Source organism: Manduca sexta, chromosome 14 (genome assembly GCF_014839805.1).
Source record: "Manduca sexta isolate Smith_Timp_Sample1 chromosome 14, JHU_Msex_v1.0, whole genome shotgun sequence".
In the NCBI taxonomy this organism is placed as follows: Eukaryota; Metazoa; Arthropoda; class Insecta; order Lepidoptera; family Sphingidae; genus Manduca; species Manduca sexta.
Window position 1 is genome coordinate 8,771,802 of NC_051128.1, and position 19,177 is coordinate 8,790,978.

The following is a 19,177-nucleotide window of genomic DNA, read 5'->3' on the forward strand; positions in this document are numbered from 1 at the left end:
ACACCGGCATCCCGAATTGGCAAAACAACAAAATCAGTCGCAAGCAATTCAAAACGCCAACTGAAGTCGTTCTCTCTGAAAATCGAGTATTTAATGATTTTATATTTCTCATTTCCATTCAGTTCGCCCTACTTACTCTTCTGTTTAATTTTTCTTTTGCGGAGGGAATTAGGCGACTAAATTATTTCTTGGGGGAAACAAACCAATTTCATGAAAACGAAATATTATTATCCTAAGAATCAAAGAGAATATACTCTTTAGTTTTTTTGTCAATTGTCTCTGATCGTAGTTATCTTTGGTAGCCATTTTGTTAGCCATATTGTCGCTGTGGAAGAACGAAAATACATACAAAGGGTGCATGTTCGGGATAACAAAATACAATATAGATAAAACTATAAAGAGGAAATCCAAAAATTAATAGAAAATGGTTGATCAAATTGAAATGGCTTTAGATGATATTATCAAAGCAAATAGAAAAGGCAGAGGTGGCGGAGGAGCTGGACGGAAATTTGCTGTGAACAGAAAATCAGGACGAGGTGGAAGTGGAGGTGTCGGAGGTGGTGCTTTTCGTAATGGCCGTTCATCTGGCGTGTTACGCGGAAGAAATCGGGGCGGTGTTTCCAAGGCATCGAATTATACAAGGGTAAATCCAATAATTAGATGATAATAAAATTGCAAATGGCGACGACGTGCTATGAAATGACGCATCACACAAAACTGTATGCTCCACTCTCAGACGCTAACGAAGTTGTAATGCAATATAGTTATATTTTGGGACACATTGGCACACGCCGCGGCGACAGTATCAACATCCTTCACCATCCGCCGTGTCTCGTTTTGTTTCATACTTACCTTCCCGTCCATATTTGAGTTTATTTTTGGACAAAAGTAACGTAATTACCTAATAATATTGCCCGATCAATGTTGTTCATCTTGGTGCCAGTATTGATATATTAGCCTGCGATTTGTGAGAATTGTGCGGCTGCATTCTGGTGTACGTGATTGTTGATTGCGTGTCGTTGTGCTGGTTGCTGGACGGTACCGAGGTCTCGGCTGTTATATCTCCAGGGACGCAAGTGTTTCGCCTGCGATTTATCTACTGAGGTGGACGCACTATATTGATATGCACACTGCCTTTGTGACTCGGCTGCCAAAGGAGACCCGATGTTTGGACTCTACTCCGGAACTTGCAATATGAGACATTGGCTTTGTGCTACAGACATTGATGAGTTTTGTGTGTGGTGCCCAATATAAACAGTTCTGTTGTTATTGTGAACAAGATACCATTTATTTGTTTGTAATAAAATGTAAAGGATGAATTTGTTAACATAAAGTAATATATAATTGTCAATGTGTTTATAGTAAATACTAAAAACATTGTTAATAAAGAAAGCGATGTTGTTTACACAAATGTTGTGACAGTTTGTAATAACTTAATTGTACAAATGAGTGTAATCAGCGTCAGTGACATAGAGCAGCCTCCCGGCAAGCTCTATGAAGGACAACACATTTCAGGGTGATGTTAACAGCACTTGGAAACATGACATGTTCAATGACTTTGCTGAAAAGAAGATTCAAAGAGGTGGTGCTGTTTCATTAGGCCCCACTAAGCTATTAGTATCAAATTTGGACTTTGGGGTCTCAGACTCCGATATTCGAGTACTATTTTCAGAATGTGGCATTTTGAAGAGTGCCGCAGTCCATTATGACCGTTCCGGAAGATCTTTAGGTAAGTAATTAATACAAACAATTCGGGGATTAGTCTTGACATATAAGTTAAATATCATAGATTCCTATCAATGACATTTGATTGCCAATTTGATCTAAATTTTAAGTTATTTTTGCTATGAATTCATCAGTAGGACTTTGTTAATAATTTGTACACTGTAAATAACCTGACTGCATCAATTGTGTGCTTGACTTAAAATTTGGAACCGTTACTGTTTGTCCCTTCAGTTTGTCCAGAACTGTTCATAAATGTTTTAACATATTCTTCAAGACCCAGATTTTTATATAAAACACCATTTAATTTGCCAGACATTTTCCAAGAATAAATGTGGAAGGGCTCTACAATCATTTTTTTACAACTTTAATTATTGAAATATGTACTATCAATGAAAAAGTACTAAAATATGTAAAAATGCATACAATCTGAAGACAAATGGTGATATTTCAGGTACAGCAGATGTAGTGTTTGAGAGAAAAACAGATGCTCTCAAGGCAATGAAACAATATAATGGTGTTCCACTAGATGGGCGTGCCATGAACATACAACTAGCCACATCAGAGATCAACAACTTCAGAAATGAAAACAGACCCCGAGGTGGAGGAGGCAGTGGAGGCAGTGGGACCAATGGACCTGTCAGGAGGAACTCTAACAGAGGTTTACTTTTCATTCATTTGTAGTTGTCTTTTTATTTATCTGTAACAATTCATAAAAATTATTGCATCATGATTCATTTGCCAATTTGGCCCGCTAGAATCTAGGTGATCAGATGTGTGTGTGGGGGGTGGGGTGGGGAGAGGCTTTGTTTTGTAATTTATATTTTTTACAACTTTTTAAGGGTAGCAATTCCATCATACATAATAGTTTGCATAACTTTAACAGTTTACTCACCACACATAATGGGAGCACTTGAGTCGAATAAAATTTCCCTGTTTTTGCATCATTTTTCATTGATGCTCCACTCCTATTGGTCATAGCGTGATATATAGCCTATAGTCTTTAAACAGCTGTTATTATTTAGAACGAAATTTAATTTTATGGTTGTTTAATAAACAGGTGGCATTACAAACAGAAATCAGGGAAGTGGAGCTGGAGGTCGCGGTGGAGGACGTCGCGGACGTGGTGGCGCAGGACGTGGAAGACGTCCTGTACCCACTGCAGAACAACTAGACGCTGAACTCGATGCTTATGTCAAGGAAATAAAGTGAAATTAGTTTAACATTGTGTGTAGTGCTGTGGACACTTTTCTACAAAAAAAATGATGAACCAAATACTTGGTTGAATATAGAATAACAGTTACTGATATTAATGACACCCATTTAAACTGTGGTTAAAAACATAAGAAGCATAAAATAAATAAGAATTTTGATGATACATATTTTGTTTTTGTTATACTGTGAGACCAAGTGCTCAACTAGACTGTTCTTAATGTCTGGGCTTGTCTGAACAATCGACTCCAGTAGACAACTTAAAAAAAAAGAGGTTCTCAGTTTGACTTGTATACAGGAAGCCGATTCAATTAGTCTAATAATTGAAGGTATATATTCAGACCACAGTTCTCTTAACAAATCAATAAAAAACACCTCTAATTGTTCATCAAAATATTGTTTATCTTCAAAGACACTACAGCCGGTGAACCCAAAATTAAGTGGCCAATGCCTACGCTAGCTAGCGCGTCGCAGTGTGCGAAAGAAATAGATAATAACAACTAAATATTAGTAACTGGTTGGGTTATGGGAAGTCCATATTATATAGGTATTATAATTCTCTTTGGGAAGGTCGGTCGAACACGTTACCTAAAGGTCAATGTATTGTTGGCGTTTGGATACTAATCACTTTAACTCGGTAATGGTTAAAAGTACGAGTCTGAAACTATTTTCATTATATTTTATGAACTCCGTGTAATGCTGTTTTATTTAAAATAGACTAATTAAAATCGGCTTCCTGTATTTTTTTAACTCAGTACTCGTCGACATATTCCTAGTTTGAAGGGCGTCCGGCCGGGGTTTTTAAAAAGGATAATTGTCATGAGAAATCCATTTTTTTTTTATAGTTAAGCGATAAATTGAAACTAAATTTGAGTTAAAAATTCATTCATAATAACCCGCATTCATGAAAGCACGGTAAAATAGTCTACGATCGAACGCCCCCACCTGTGCTCCCGCGCGTTGCAAAAAATATTTTTTCAGAGGTGTCCGGGGAAAAACCCATATGACGCTCAAATGTCCGGGATGTTTGCCGTGTCTATTCGGCGTCGGCAGTGATGGCAACCCTACCTATAGTCCGCTGTTGATTGTTCGTGACATGACATCCAACTGTTAAACGCCGGGTATAAAAACCCAAAGCATTCATTTCTTTTCCATATACCTACTTATATTATAATTCTTTTTGATGGACATTCAATTGTTGTGCACTAGTATAAGGCGAAACGCTATCCGTCTAATAAAATATAATAATTACTTAAGGTTATAGCTTAAGGTCCATTTTCATACATTTTGTTTCACCTTTAAAATCTGGGTAACTAAACAAGTATTGACAAGTAAAGAATTTAAATTCACGTCTAGTTAGTGATTAGTTCTCGCAGTTGAAAGAAAAACATAAAAATAATTAATATGCATGGATATTTCGGCCTTTAAAATTTAATACGACGAAATTTTAAAACCTTAAGGCGATACCTCAAGGTCCATTTTCATACATTTTGTTTCGGCTTTAATCTGGGTAACTAAACAAGTATTGGCAAGTAAAGAATTTAAATTCACGTCTAGTTAGTGATTAGTTCTCGCAGTTGAAAGAAAAACGTAAAAATACTTAATTAATAATCATGGATATTTCGGCCTTTAAAATTTAATATGACGAAATTTTCATTTCAAAATTTTCTTTACTTGCCAATACTTGTTTAGTTACCCAGATTAAAGCCGAAACAAAATGTATGAAAATGGACCTTGAGGTATCGCCTTAACTCATTTGCATTTATATTCAACCCTTCTGTTATATTTTTTTAACAATTCCCTCTCGCGAAATGTCTTGGAATCAAAGAGAATAATTATAATATATATGGAACTTGTAATCCTGAGTCAACTACAAATGCTACCAACGCAGTCAAATTATTATAGACTTTGGTATATCAATTCTAGGGTAAAAACCTTTCCCAATAAATCAAGTAACAGTTTTACCATGAGCGTAACCATAGAGAAGTAACTTTAACCAGGGTTTCCAAATTAATTAAAAGATATATAAACTGTATAAATATATCGGATTTGTATCTTAAATAGTTATTTTTTTTGGTTACGCGGAGAAAGTACCTTATTACTACCGCCCAGCCTTCGTGGGGGGCGCCTGAGTGGTTATGTTGGGGTCAGCGTACCTTACGTCCCGGTGTTAAGCCACCCGGATTTGATATTGACTTTCGGGCTACTGCCGAGTCGAGTCTCAAACCCTATATGCAAGGCACGACATGCCAACTCAGCATAACACTCCAAGGTGGCCCTCTCCGGCGCATTAGAGATGGCTTCCTGCTTTCTCCGACGGAAGTGTCTTAAGTTGTCGTCCGGAACCGTCTCCTTAGGCTTAGAAACCCTCACGCAACCAAAAGACACTATCTATAGACTCTTTTTCATTACAATTTGTCCTACTGCTGGGCTCAGACCACCTGTATCACTGAGTGATTTGGCTTTAGACCACCACGCAGGCTTAGTGCGGATTGGTAGACTTGATACACTCTCAAAATTCTCAAATGGAGAACTTCTCAGGTATACAGGTTTCTTCAAGATTTTTTGCTTCACCGGTAAAGTAAGCGATAATACACAAATAATACACACACAAGTTTTTTTAAGTCAAAGGTGCGTATCTGTAGGTTCTAAACCTGCGGATATTTTTCACGCCAGTCCGTTATACTCCTTAGGCTATTTATAACCATAATTAGTTTTTTATTTTCAAATATACATAGCGGCTCAGTGAAATGCAATTTACGCGAAATGGGCCCTTTAGGGATAATTTTTTTTTCAATGTATAATATAGAAATTTTTAGTGGCAATCCACAACATTTATAATTGTCAATGTCAAATTGACATTTCTACGTTTATTTTAGTGGAAAATTGTGTTGTGATTGCGAATTAGATTTTCATTCCTTATTTATAAAATATAAGGTCACAACCAGCATGAATCTTTCAGGTAATGTATTCTATTTTATCAAGACCCTACGCATTGTGACTAAGATTTGGTTATTCAAATAAATTATCAATGCATACACATTCAAGTTTTAACCCTATAAATACCTAGTATAATATGTAATTCACTTGTGTGTAAAATTTATAGATAATACCTGTGTGTTTACATGTAGAAAGCTAAATTTATATTTGATGGATCAGATATCCTTTATGAGTGATGTGCAATCATAATTGTAAGGGTTAGATCATATATTGTAGCCGAAATATTTTAATATCGATATAATAGAGTGAATAATCAGCCATGGGGAGGCATAAGCGGCCAAGTCTGGTGACTGCTGTATTTGTTGATAGACTGCAACAATTCTGGTGACTTTAAAGGACATCGTATTATGCAGTCATTAAGTATCAAGAAACATTAGTAAAAGAATGTGTCATATTAAAAAGAAAAAAGAAGTTTGTTTAATATCTGGGTGTTATGAGACTGAACCTTATAACATTGTCAGAAAAAACTAACTAGACATTAGGAATTAGGTGTTTGAGACATTCCAGTTGAAAGATTAAGCAGCTTGATAATGATAGCTAATTATAATAATTAGGATTGATTACTTCATTCATAATGCATGACAAAATCTGGCAAGTATACCTGCCTGACATACTCATGTCATACACTATATAGTATATGATTTTGATTTATTTTTTTTTAGATCCATCTGGTGATGACTCTAGTAGTGATGAGGCACCAACACCAGCAAAGAGGCCTAGATCCGATACTTATGGGGCTTCATCTACCACATCACATGGATCAGGTAAGTTGTAATTGAAGGAATTGAAATACAACCAAATTGTGGTAAACAAGAAATTATAACAATAGTCTGTCAGGCATAATCAATTAGTTTTATTGGAGGCTAGTTTTAAAACTATCAAATGTTCTAGCACTACAGATTGTATACAAATATTAAAACAAAAAACTTTATTTTTAACAATAAGTGTATGTGAAAAGCGTCTGCACTTATACATTTCTTACTGAATTACATACGCACTATGTATGCGCCCACTTAGAACTTTCACTACTGTTATCTTAATATCTATATCACTAGAACTTATTTTAACCCGTCATGACTTGTCAAACAGCTACGCGTGTGACGGAAAAATAACCTTATTATGTAGTATATAAGGTTATAATCCCGTGACACACGCAAATGTCATGTAGCTGTCTTGGCTCGCCGGCGAGCCACGAGAGACCAAGAGTTAAGATACAGTGAGCAGATTGAATAAGTATTTGTACCAAAGATGATTTTAGCCCCTGGAGATTTTAATACGGTTTTTCTCTACCTCTGGAGAATATTTAAATGCCTTAAATTGGAAAATTATTTTTTTTTATAATCCCCCTACTAAATTTGTTGGCACCTTCATTCCTTACTGCTCTGGTATGAAAGACTTGGGACTACAGATTTATGTCACCATAAGCTAATAGTCTCAAACAACCTTGTTAGTCAGAGACTCATTAGTACTCTTCGTTCTCTTTATCTCCTGAAGTATTTCTTTCCGTCCAAGAGAACAAGTTTTATTTTGCTCTGAAAGCAGACTTGCTCGTAAAACTCGGACGTCTTCTTAATAATTGCATTCTATTCCTTTTTACTCCTTGAAAGTATGATAACAACAAAGATAAAGTATGATGACAACATAAAGAGAAAACTCCATTCTTATGTTTAATTGTGGTTATAGTAATTGAAGTTTTAGGTAATTTGTTCTAATATTTTTAATATGTTGCTTTTAGAATCAGACGATGATCATGAAGTAAATTCAGATTTCCATCAAACTAACAAATCAACTCAGAACTATTCAAAACATAGTCCTGAACGCAACATTAGACTAAGTAGTAGAAGTAGTATAAGTGAAAACTGCTCATCGCCGAGTGACCAATTTGATGACTTCAGACCAGCATTTGATGACAAAGACGCAGAAAATGGCGAGAGTTCTAGTCGACCGTCATTTCAGTCGAATGACTCGTTTTATAGCAAAAATGATAATGATGAAGCTGATTATTCATATAGCAATGAATATTCAAAAGTGTCAAAACGTATGATGAGCAAAATGGGTTTCAAGCCTGGTAAAGGATTAGGTAAATTTGAGCATGGACGTGTGGAACCTGTCGAAGCATCATCACAAAAAGGACGAAGAGGATTGGGCATGAAGCCGTCTATTGTCGGCGAAATACCTGAAGATTTTAAATGGACTCCCGACGACGATAAACCAGAAGCGAAAGAGACAATAGTAAGTTTTTTGGATATTAATAATGGGTATCCCATAAATAGTATTACAACTTAAGGGGAAGATGTTTTGATGGGATCTCTAGACCAGACATAAAAATGACGTATATGTAAGGCTCGACCGAGATCTCGGTCTCGGCATTCTCGGCTATAAATCCAGCCGAGAATTTTGTCTCGGTTCTCGGCTAAAAACTGCCGAGAAACTTTGTTCGGAACAGAATGAGATTCAAATCAGCGCGCGGGCATATTCGTCGCTCGGTGTGAGTGAGTGAGTAGGCAGTCTGCGTTGTGATTGGTTGGAGTCCCAGTTGGTGAACTGCGGCCGCCTTCCCGCCGTTCGTTCACGGTTTATTTAGCCATTGTTGTTAAATAGAAATTAGTTAAAATATTGTAGTTAATAAAAGTAAGTAACAAACCCACATTAGGCCAGCTTGGTGAATGCCTAAACCCTCTCAGTAGTAAAGGAGAGATGTTCCCAGCAGTGGGATCCAACAATGACATTTTACAAATAGACGCGTCATACCCTAACAAAATTGCACATAAAAACAGCGGAGTATTTACTATAGTCACAGCCCTAGCGGCTCGCATCGATACGGCTCGAGCGAGCCCGAGTGGTTCCGAATGGGCCCGAGCGTCGGCCGCCCCGTCGCCATGACAGTCGAATGAAATGCATTTATTAGTTTAAAAAAATAAGTTAAATAGTGTATACTTATTACTAACGTATGAAATGAAACGTTTTTCATTCACAGTTGGAGTATAATTTGTACATCGTCTAAAAAACATAGGAAGGCATTTTATTTATAAAAATACAAGAAGTTAGTAAGCCGACTAGCCGCGACAGTGGTTGGAGGTTGACTAAGTGAATGTCGGGCAGTTACCTTACTTTCGTCTTGCCAGTATTGAGCTCGGACAACGTATCTATGTAATAAAAACATCTTAGGGATCCAATATTTAATACATCGTATAAATTGTATAAATGTAATTACTTTTAACAAACTTCAAAAAAAGGAGGAGGTTATCAATTCAACGGGAATGTTTTTTTTTCTTCTGTATGTTTGTTACCTCAGAACTCGCTCATTTATGTACCAATTTGGATTTTTTTTTTTATTCGAAAGAATTTCTCTCCAGATTGGTCCCATAATTTTTTTCAACATCGCTTCAGTAGTTTGGTTTTAAAACTAAAAAAACTAGAATAATTATGTCGTCCTAGAAAACGAAATCGCGAATTTTGCTTTCCTATGACGTTTTTAGTTATGTTTTTACATTCAGTTTGGTTGAGTGTACTTCTCATATACTTATACATATAGCATAACATCTTTTCCGAGTGTCAGAGGTAGGCAAGGGCGTAACATTTCAGCGCGATAGTCTGTGTGTGAAACATATCAATTGTGTTTTTGGGTTGGGTTTAGTTGACTCTACTTCTTACATGCATACATATATGTATTTAGCATCACACCTTTTCCCCATATTTAGGGGTAGGCAGAGATGTAATGCCTACAAGGTGGACGGACGTCCTGGCTAAGGTCGCAGGAAGTCGCTGGATGCAGGCCGCTTCCAACAGGTCGACGTGGAGATCCTTGGGGGAGGCCTATGTTCAGCAGTGGACTTCCTGTGGCTGAGATGATGATGAGAGATGTAACACCACAGCGCAATAGTTGTACTATGATCGAAATATATCAGTTGTGTTTTTGCGTTAGGTTTACTTGAATCTACTTCTTACATACATATATATAGCATCACATCTTTTACCCTTTTCAGGGGTAGGCAGAGGTGTAACATTTCAGCGCGATAGTCGTACTGCGAGCGAAACACATTAGTTGTGTTTTTGCGTTGGGTTTAGTTGACTCTACTTCTTACATGCATACATATATGTATTTAGCATCACACCTTTTCCCCTTTTCAGAGGTAGACAGAGGTGTAACACCACAGCGCGATAGTTGTACTATGATCGAAATATATCACTTGTGTTTTTGTGTTAGGTTTGCTTGAATCTACTTCTTACATACATATATATAGCATCACACCTTTTCCCCTTTTCAGGGGTACTCAGAGGTGTAACTCCTCAGTGCGATAGTCATATCGTGAGTGAAACACGCCATCGAGACGGTCTATTTTTACTAACACAAAAATCAAAAATAAAATAATTTTAACAAAAATTAAACCGCCTTCAAAAACCACTCAAAACCAAAAAATAATTTCACATAACAGGTATATATTGGATACCAATTTTGGAGTCGGTGCCTAATTAAAATTGCTAGTTAAGCTATATTCGTTGCATAGTCCATGTATGATCTAAATTTCCTATACACCTCATATACCTACCTGTTATGTGAAATTATTTTTTGGCTTTGAGTGGTTTTTGAAGGCGGTTAAATTTTTTGTTAAAATTATTTTTATAAGTATTGTTTTCTGAGTTATTACTTGTACGATAAAAGGAGACACTCTTTGAAGGGCGAAAATACCGAAAAAAAAAATTTATACTATATTATGTTATTTGACTTTGATTGTTAAGCGGTTTTTTTTTATAAAACAGTGCCTACTGTAGTATACAGTTAACAAATTTTTCATAGTTTATTTATGATTTGTCTATTCTCGGTCTCGTTTCTCGGTCTCGGCCGAGATTTTATTTCATTCTCGGTTTCGGTCTCGGTCTCGGCCGAGATTGAAAAACCCGTCTCGGTCGAGCCTTACGTATATGAAAGTATTACCATTTCGAAATATTCTGGATTTTCTTTTCTCGAAAAATTTCCTTTTTTACCTATCGTTTGTCCATTTATGCACAAATAATAATATATTCTTTCTACGCCTAGTAGGTCTATCATAGCCCAAAATTACTTTTTAGAAAAATATTTTACGCATCTTTATTATTATTTTTTTTTTTTATTATTGGTTCACAAACCAGACAATACAATTTTACTTAATTCTAATTACATTTTCGTTACTTATATTTATATAAATGTATGTCCTAAAATAGTGAACGCGGCATACATAAAACTTAACTTTTATAAATTATCTTATAAATGTGGGCTCAAAATCTTTTAAGTACACATAAAATAAAAGAGAGAAAAAAAAGAAGATTATTGCTCACTTTAATAAAATTAATAATTTAAATAATCTCCTCTGTAACCAATTAAAACCAAATTGTTATGTTTTAGTAACTACAAAATAAGAAATCTTGTCCAATTGTCCATTATTTACTACCGATATAAACAGCGTATTACTCTACTTGTCAGATAACATTGACCTAAGCATGGAATTCCCACAGTAGAAAAAGCTCATTATCAAAAAAAAAACGTATTTTTATCATAGCTACACAGTGTCCCTAATTAGTTGGCAAACGCTCCGTTTATTTAATAGTAGTGAAATAGTTTAATAATAACTTAATTATCTCATTATTCTCAGTCTTGGATGAGTCCACCACCAGAAGAGACTCTATCCGGCGACATTTTGGACGAATGGTTAAGAAAAGGACCCAAAAAGCTCACTATAGACGATGAACATGACTTTGTTCAACCGCACATATTGAAAGGCGTATTAGATGCCAAGGTAAAAAAAATATTTTAATGAGTATTGGGTACACCTATCTATAATAATTTCTTATATATTATCGCTTTTTTATGTATCAAAGAGAAATAAGTTCTAGATTTATAATTAGATTAATATTTGTAATATTACAGACAATATTTGATAGTTTGGACGATGAAGATTTAAGACGTGCACGATATAGAAGTAACCCATACGAAACCATTGGTTCAGTTATATTTCTAAACAGGGCAGCCGTCAAAATGGCTAACATAGACGCCATTTGTGATTTCATGTTCACAAGTCCTAAAAAACAAAATGGAGAAGACGCAGTGGATAAAAAAGAAATATTATATTTTGCCGATGTATGCGCCGGACCCGGTGGCTTTTCAGAATATGTTTTGTACAGAAAGGGATGGAAAGCTAAAGGTAATTTCTTAATTGAGCAATTGCTCAAAATTATGTTTTAAGTAATTAGATACATTTATTATTATGTCAAACTATTTGTTTTGTTACACCAGGTTTCGGGTTCACGTTGAGAGGCAAGAATGATTTTAAATTGTCTGATTTTTATGCTGGCACTCCAGAAACTTTTAACCCTTACTACGGTATCAAAGACGATGGTAATATCTTCGACCCAGCGAATCTAATGTCGTTGAAAGAGCATGTTTTAAAACACACTGACGATAAAGGAGTTCATTTCCTCATGGCCGATGGTGTAAGTTAAAATTATCGAGTCTTCGTTTCGCCGTTGTTATTTTCTAATTGATGATTGACCGTTTGCTCCCAGGGATTTTCGGTGGAAGGGCAAGAAAATATTCAAGAGATACTATCAAAACAATTGTACTTATGCCAATGTCTTGCAGCTCTCATGCTCGTGAGGACGGGTGGCAACTTTGTGGTAAAATTGTTTGATGTTTTCACACCTTTCAGCGTTGGATTAATCTACATAATGTACAGATGTTTTGATAAAGGTGATTGATTTTATTTTTACAAATTTCACTCAACATTTCTCATGTTACATACCTAAGTATAAAAGCGAGACGCTAGAAAACCTAAGGTACAATTAGGCATACTTAGCTCGCGATCGGATACTTAGTGTCTAGATCCCGAGGTACGGATCTCAGCTTTTTTTTCTTTCGGCGGTGTCGGAAAGAGAAACTAGTTAGAGAATAGGGCACAGCTAGTTTTTTTAAATGTTAAATATTCCAATAAATAGCATATAACAAAGTTTAATTTGGTGTAATCTAATTATAATTTATGTACATACTTTGTATATTCGACTTTATATGTATCTTTCATATCTTTAGATCTTCGACGCTACGCTTAAAATTACGTACGCGACAAATACCTAAATCTAATGAAGACTCAGCCAAAAGTCGGTAATTCAATCTATTTTTTCATTTTTGTCAGTATGCATACATAAACCTGTTACATCAAGACCGGCGAACTCTGAAAGATACCTTATATGTTTGTGGAAGAAATTGGGCACCGAGGCGGCCGAAAATCATCTATATTCTATAAACTCCATGCTATGGAACAACACCAATACTGACGAAGATGTAGCAGAGTTAGTACCAATGAGCGTCATGCAAGAAGACACCAACTTCTATGAATACATGTACAGGAGTAATTGTGTGTGAGTTTTATTTAATTATTAAAATCGCGTTGCGGGATCAGCCTGTATATATTCGGTAATACCTAGGGGTAATCGTCTCTCGTCGGAGGACATCCTATTAGACCCCGCTCGACTAAACATTAGGTGCAATGGGTCACTTTGTCGTGCATGTATAAAAAAAATCGTTAAGTCCACGTAGAAGATATCTGTCTAATAAAATAAAGTTTAATATTTTTCGTGTATTCTCAGCTAGCTACAAAAGTAGTTGAAAAAAAAACAAAATTTTAAATCGCCTTTATATATTGTTGCAATTAGCAACAACTGATTTCCTTCATTAATGTAAACTTGAGAGGGTTTACGTTGAATTAGATAAAGGAAAACATATTGCGATTAAAAGTGAATGTGAAAAAGAAGAGTTTTAACTTTTAAAGTTTTAAATTTGTTCAGCTACTTTTGCCGCTGTCAGTACATTGTCAGCAGATTACATACATTCTGAGCAGGGTCTAAGACATATTTTACAAATACTTTGTGATCTTACTTTAACATATTTTTCTGGCTACTCTATATCGGCTGTATAGATTTTGCCAGACGACATTTGAAATACTATGCGGGTGAAACCGTATGTGAGAGCTGGTAGTACAAAGAATACAACATTATATTTTTGGTTCATAGGATCGGTGAAAAACAAATAAAAAATTTGCTTAAAATAGCGGCGTTCAGCAAAGATGTAAGCTTGAAGGAGACATGCCAAGCGGAAATGAAGGAACAGTGTTTGCAGCTGTGGCAAGTGGGTTCAGTATTGTTAAAACATGAATGTAATTTGCACAAAAAATTACCACAGAGATGCTTCATTACATAAATCTATTTAAGATATAATGAATAAACAAAAATATCAGTATAATTTTTCCGTATACAAAAAAAAAAATGTTCATAGTAGCACTCTGCCCATTCTAATTGATAATGGTGTAAGATCGGTGAAAAACATAACTGTGCCACTCACGCCCAGGGGCCTTATTTTCTATGACACTGCAAACGCGTAACGCGGCCGTGTCGTGTTATTTTCATGAAATTTGTGTGGAATGGTATTCTGTATGCCAATTTCTATTGTATTGAACGTGATGCGATGCGTTACGAGCTTGTTACGCACTGTAAAAATAACGTGTGGCATAGAGAATAAGGTCCCTGTGGTGGTAGCGATAAAGCGCTTTATCCTCCGCGAAAAAAAATGGTTCTTTGCAGTTTGTACGTTAGACTAACGTCATAATCTGGGGTTTTCACCACCATTTTTACTAAAATTGTGGATCCATAAATCCATCTTATCCATCTTAAAGCAAAAAGGGTTTGTTGTTACTGTCGTCGTTTAGTGCGTTTATTTTTAAATTTCTATAAAAACTAAAAGATAAACTAGTAGTTACTTCTTTGAATTTATGCTTAGGTATATTAACAATATTCCATACGATTTCAGATCCCCGTTCAAGTAAGAACGCCGCCAAAGCGTCAAAATCCGGATGATGTACTAAAAATCATTTTAACATCTATGAAAAAGCCGCCGGCGGAGTCGAGCAGTATACATTCATTTAAATCTAATGTTTTAAGTAAACAACCCGAATATCTAGAGACTGAAAAAGATTTATTGACCAAGTTCAAAAATGTATACGATTGGCATTTCATGTTCCTAAGTAGTGGCAAGAACAGCCCGGATTTACGAATTTTTATAGGTAAGTCATTGTACTAATTTTTGTTAGACTGCATGTTCTGTTGCACTTTTATTTTATTGGTCAGGTCTACAAGGAATTATATATAATTGACCATACCTAAATGATGAATTGATATAAATTGTCGGGAAGATGTTCCATATTATTTATGCACTTTATAATTCCTACATATTTTGGTCTGTCTATTATACTTAAATTTAAGGCTGACTGTATATTGTGGACTTTTGTCACTCATCTGCATGATTGAAGTAATAAAATGATGCTTTTCCTGTCAATACAATAACGTTTGGAAGGCAGAGGTGCCTGCTGGTTGATAAGCTCCACGACTCATGACATCCTATAAGTACTAGCCCCACCTCCACCATAGCACTGCTTTGTCTTCTTGAAGTCTCATAACGCTAGTAGTTATGTCAGTGATGTCTACAGTGCCAATAAACCAGAGCAAGGTGCTTGAGTACTGCTGTTTAAGGTGCTCGCTAATGGCGGCGTTTTGAAACTATATAGTTGCAAAAGGCTTCCATCAAATTGCGTCAAAAATATATACGATAAACTTTTTCAAACAGGTTGCGGCGGGAAACAAGTATTTCAGTTCGAATCTAGTGGATGGAAAAGTGTGGTCGATTTGCACGTGACTCTGCCTTCAAAAACTCTTATTTATGGAGAGGTAACTTTTGAAATCGTCGAATTTTACTTCAACTTAATATTTTTTACCAAAAATTATAGCATAGATAATATAGATCTTAGCATTTTTTAAGTTATGTTTTTTGATTTGTAGATAGTAAGAGAATATCGAGGAGAGGGCCATAATCAAATGCACAGTAAATCATTACATATTATAGATGCCCTAATGTTGGGCGGCGTCGACATTTCAAGATATACACTGAGTGAAAGGTTTGTATTGTTATATTTGTTTACTTTTATTAATATAAAATACTAGCTGATTCGACAGACGTTGCCCTGTCTTAGTCTTAACTATGAATTTGCAGCGCGCATTCTGTCAATCGGTGACAGTTAATTTAAACAACTGACAGTTATGTAAAATTTATATTGTCGTTAAGTTTTCTTAAATTTTCTAATGTTCCGCTCAACTTCCTTAATTTTTTCTTTCATGAAAACCTGGCTTAACACAACTAAACAGAATGAATTAGCGAAATTGTCCCACCCGTTCACGTGTGATGCGATGACCATAGGAAACAGAGATTCGTTTTTATATATATATATATATTATATAGATAAGGTCTATTAGTAACACTGTTTTTTTAGAAAGTTATAAACGTTTTTAGAGATTTGTGCAAACATTTGGAGGAGAGTTCATTAGCGCTCAGCGCGTGTGTATTTATAAATTCGAGTGTACAACATAGAGTTCGATGGTACTTTTTTAAAAATCTATGAATGCAGATTGCAGATCTTAATGTCTTCAAAAATGGTGGACAGATTTCTAAGAAAATTTTCTTCTCTATACAGCAGTTAAGGCCCTATATAAAACGTACAGCAATTCTGACGATTTTTTTACGTGGATATCGTAAAGTTATTTCACTACACTTGATGGTTACTTGAGTGGCAACCAGATGGAAAATTGACGGGGGATGATTTTATATTGTCAGTTTACACAATAATTCCAACCTATTCGGAATTGGATACAATTAGGCTAATTTCGAAACATGACACACATACAAGTTCTATTTATTATTGCGGCCTTTGCACCTTGTGCGCGATGGTCGCTATTATGGCCGATTTGAACATCCCCAACTGAGACACATTCTACCATTTATGTCAAAACAACTTCGAGCAATCCACATATAGTAGCCATTATGAAAAGTCTCGTATACGATTATTGCATGTGTTTCTGTCTACAAGGAGAAGTTTAGGCGAGAAATTATCGTCTCTCAGCGTGGGCGGAAATCGCTTCGCCATTTCGCATGTTTAAGTGGGTCAATATTTTACGTCCTTTCCCGATTCGTACGTTCGATACGAGTAAGTGTTCTAAATTAGTTCAAAGCTGGTTTTGGCGTGTTAGGAATTAGCGTTGTGTTTGAAACTTCAAAATAATAACTAGTCTACTATTTTAGAGTTAGATACTTTTACTTTGTTACTATTACTAGAGTTAGAAATATTTTGTATACAGACGATGTGAATGATTGATCCATACCGATTGCCAACTGCGCATATATTCTGGTGACTTCTTCGGTTATTGTGGTGGATTTTGATTTTCTCTCTCTTCTCTCTGATCTCACAACCGTTTTCAATAAACCATCCAAATAATATTTTTCGAGCCATCGCGAAAATGAACCAATCAGAACAAATAACTTATTTTGATTGGATTATTTTCGGGATCGGATCGAAGATCGGTTAAAATTTTGTGGTGCCAAATTTTTACCTAAATATTGTTTACAGAATAAATCAATGCAATCTTTTCTGCACAGCGATAAATAAGCCTTTCGATAACCAGGCTCTACCGATACGATGTAAACGAATGTTTAATATGGAGAAATTTTCGATAGCATTAGACAACTTGCAACATCGGGCAATGAAACGAGTGAAACAGGCTGTTACTATCGAAACTCCGGATAGAATAAACAGAAGCGAAATGTTTTATACGGTTGGATCGATTCTTTTCATTAAAGAAATAAAAGGTCAGTAAGTATTAAATTATTACACAGGTGAAGTTTTTGTTTGTTTTCATGCATTAGTATAAACTATGAAATAACTATATCAATTCTGCAATTTAGGTAGCTTCTTATTTCGAAAACGCACTTAAGGCGATACCTCAAGGTCCATTTTCATACATTTTGTTTCGGCTTTAATCTGGGTAACTAAACAAGTATTGGCAAGTAAAGAATTTAAATTCACGTCTAGTTAGTGATTAGTTCTCGCAGTTGAAGAAAAACGTAAAAATAATTAATAATCATGGATATTTCGGCCTTTAAAATTTAATATGACGAAATTTTAAAGGCAGAAATATCCATGATTATTAATTATTTTTACATTTTTCTTTCAACTGCGAGAACTAATCACTAACTAGACGTGAATTTAAATTCTTTACTTGCCAATACTTGTTTAGTTACCCAAATTAAAACCGAAACAAAATGTATGAAAATGGACCTTGAGGTATCGCCTTAACGCCGTGACATTGTCAGAGGCTAGTTTTAGTATTATTATAAATAAGAAAGATAGTAAAATGTAGTTTCTTGTTTTTTGGAAACGGTACCTAACATTTTTACGCGGACCAGATATAGAGGAGAGGAAATAAGTTCATAGAACAGAATGAGAGGAATGGAGGCGATGTTGGCGCGTCCTTTGAGGCTTTAACTTGTGGATGCAATGCTATAGATATCTACAAACAAGTTGACTGAGTAGGCGGATCTGAACGGAATGCCAATCGTTTGGTTTGCGTCTCACCGCGCGCTTCCTCGCAAACAGCTACAAACGATGTATCGAGTCGTTTGCTGTCAGCTTATACCACCTGTGCATCACACTGTGCTATGTGCGTCCTCTGGATTTTTATTCTCGAAAAGAAAATCACTCGGAGAGTTCGAGCTATTTCGTGCTGTTTTCATATATATTTTTTTATATATATAATTTTGTCTGGGTATAATATATGAACGAAATTAAAAGTGAAACGACGTACTCATATACCTCTTATATCGTTTCAGAACCATGGTCAGCTCAAATGTCCAAGAAAAGTGGCTTTAAATATTACTTCGCCATGGGGAAAGATAAAAAACCACGCAGTGAGTATTTTATACCAGAGAGCGCAGCTCTCGACATGGTCAGCGCGTACAGTAGCCGCGTTATGTGGCCTTGGGAAGCTGCCGCTGCCGCGATATTAGAAGGGGACGATCACGGTGGAGTGTCACGACTACATGTCGAAGGACACATTCAACATAATATAGAAATGAAGAGATAAAATGAAATGAACTATACTTATAAGAAATAGAAATACAATTATATTCTTTTATAAAATTGTGGTTTATTTATACTGGTATACATGTATACCTACTACTATATCAAGTTGAAGAGATTGTTTGATTATTTGAACGCGCTAATCTCAGCAACTAGTAGTTCGGACTGAAATTTTTTTTAGTGTTGGATAGATAGCCCACTTACCTAAGAAGGCTATAGGGCCTATAGTGTAGGCTATATATCATCACGCTATGACC

General features: G+C 35.6%; 2 protein-coding genes across 4 annotated transcripts; both read left to right on the forward strand.

Moving 5' to 3' along the window:
• The first annotated feature begins 285 nt into the window (after positions 1 to 285).
• LOC115445225 (THO complex subunit 4) lies at positions 286 to 3,100 on the forward strand. 2 transcript variants are annotated; one of them, XM_030171435.1, is made up of 4 exons: positions 286 to 643; positions 1,516 to 1,729; positions 2,177 to 2,383; positions 2,783 to 3,100. In XM_030171435.1, exons 1-4 carry the CDS (start codon positions 425 to 427, stop codon positions 2,932 to 2,934), a joined length of 792 nt encoding a protein of 263 aa, XP_030027295.1. In that variant the 5' UTR covers positions 286 to 424; the 3' UTR covers positions 2,935 to 3,100. The 2 variants fall into 2 exon arrangements, with proteins under 2 accessions (XP_030027295.1, XP_030027294.1); XM_030171434.2 differs by having other exon boundaries at positions 288 to 643; positions 1,501 to 1,729.
• A 2,675-nt stretch (positions 3,101 to 5,775) lies between these two features.
• On the forward strand, positions 5,776 to 18,980 carry LOC115445217 (cap-specific mRNA (nucleoside-2'-O-)-methyltransferase 1). 2 transcript variants are annotated; one of them, XM_030171424.2, is made up of 14 exons: positions 5,776 to 5,896; positions 6,597 to 6,698; positions 7,670 to 8,166; positions 11,565 to 11,708; positions 11,840 to 12,113; positions 12,206 to 12,402; positions 12,475 to 12,658; positions 13,098 to 13,323; positions 13,975 to 14,089; positions 14,768 to 15,020; positions 15,581 to 15,681; positions 15,793 to 15,908; positions 17,412 to 17,650; positions 18,671 to 18,980. In XM_030171424.2, the coding sequence occupies exons 1-14, from the start codon at positions 5,884 to 5,886 to the stop codon at positions 18,922 to 18,924; spliced, it is 2,715 nt and encodes a 904-aa protein (XP_030027284.1). In that variant the 5' UTR covers positions 5,776 to 5,883; the 3' UTR covers positions 18,925 to 18,980. The 2 variants fall into 2 exon arrangements, with proteins under 2 accessions (XP_030027284.1, XP_037294532.1); XM_037438635.1 differs by lacking the exon at positions 18,671 to 18,980 and having other exon boundaries at positions 17,441 to 17,631.
• Positions 18,981 to 19,177: the final 197 nt, after the last annotated feature.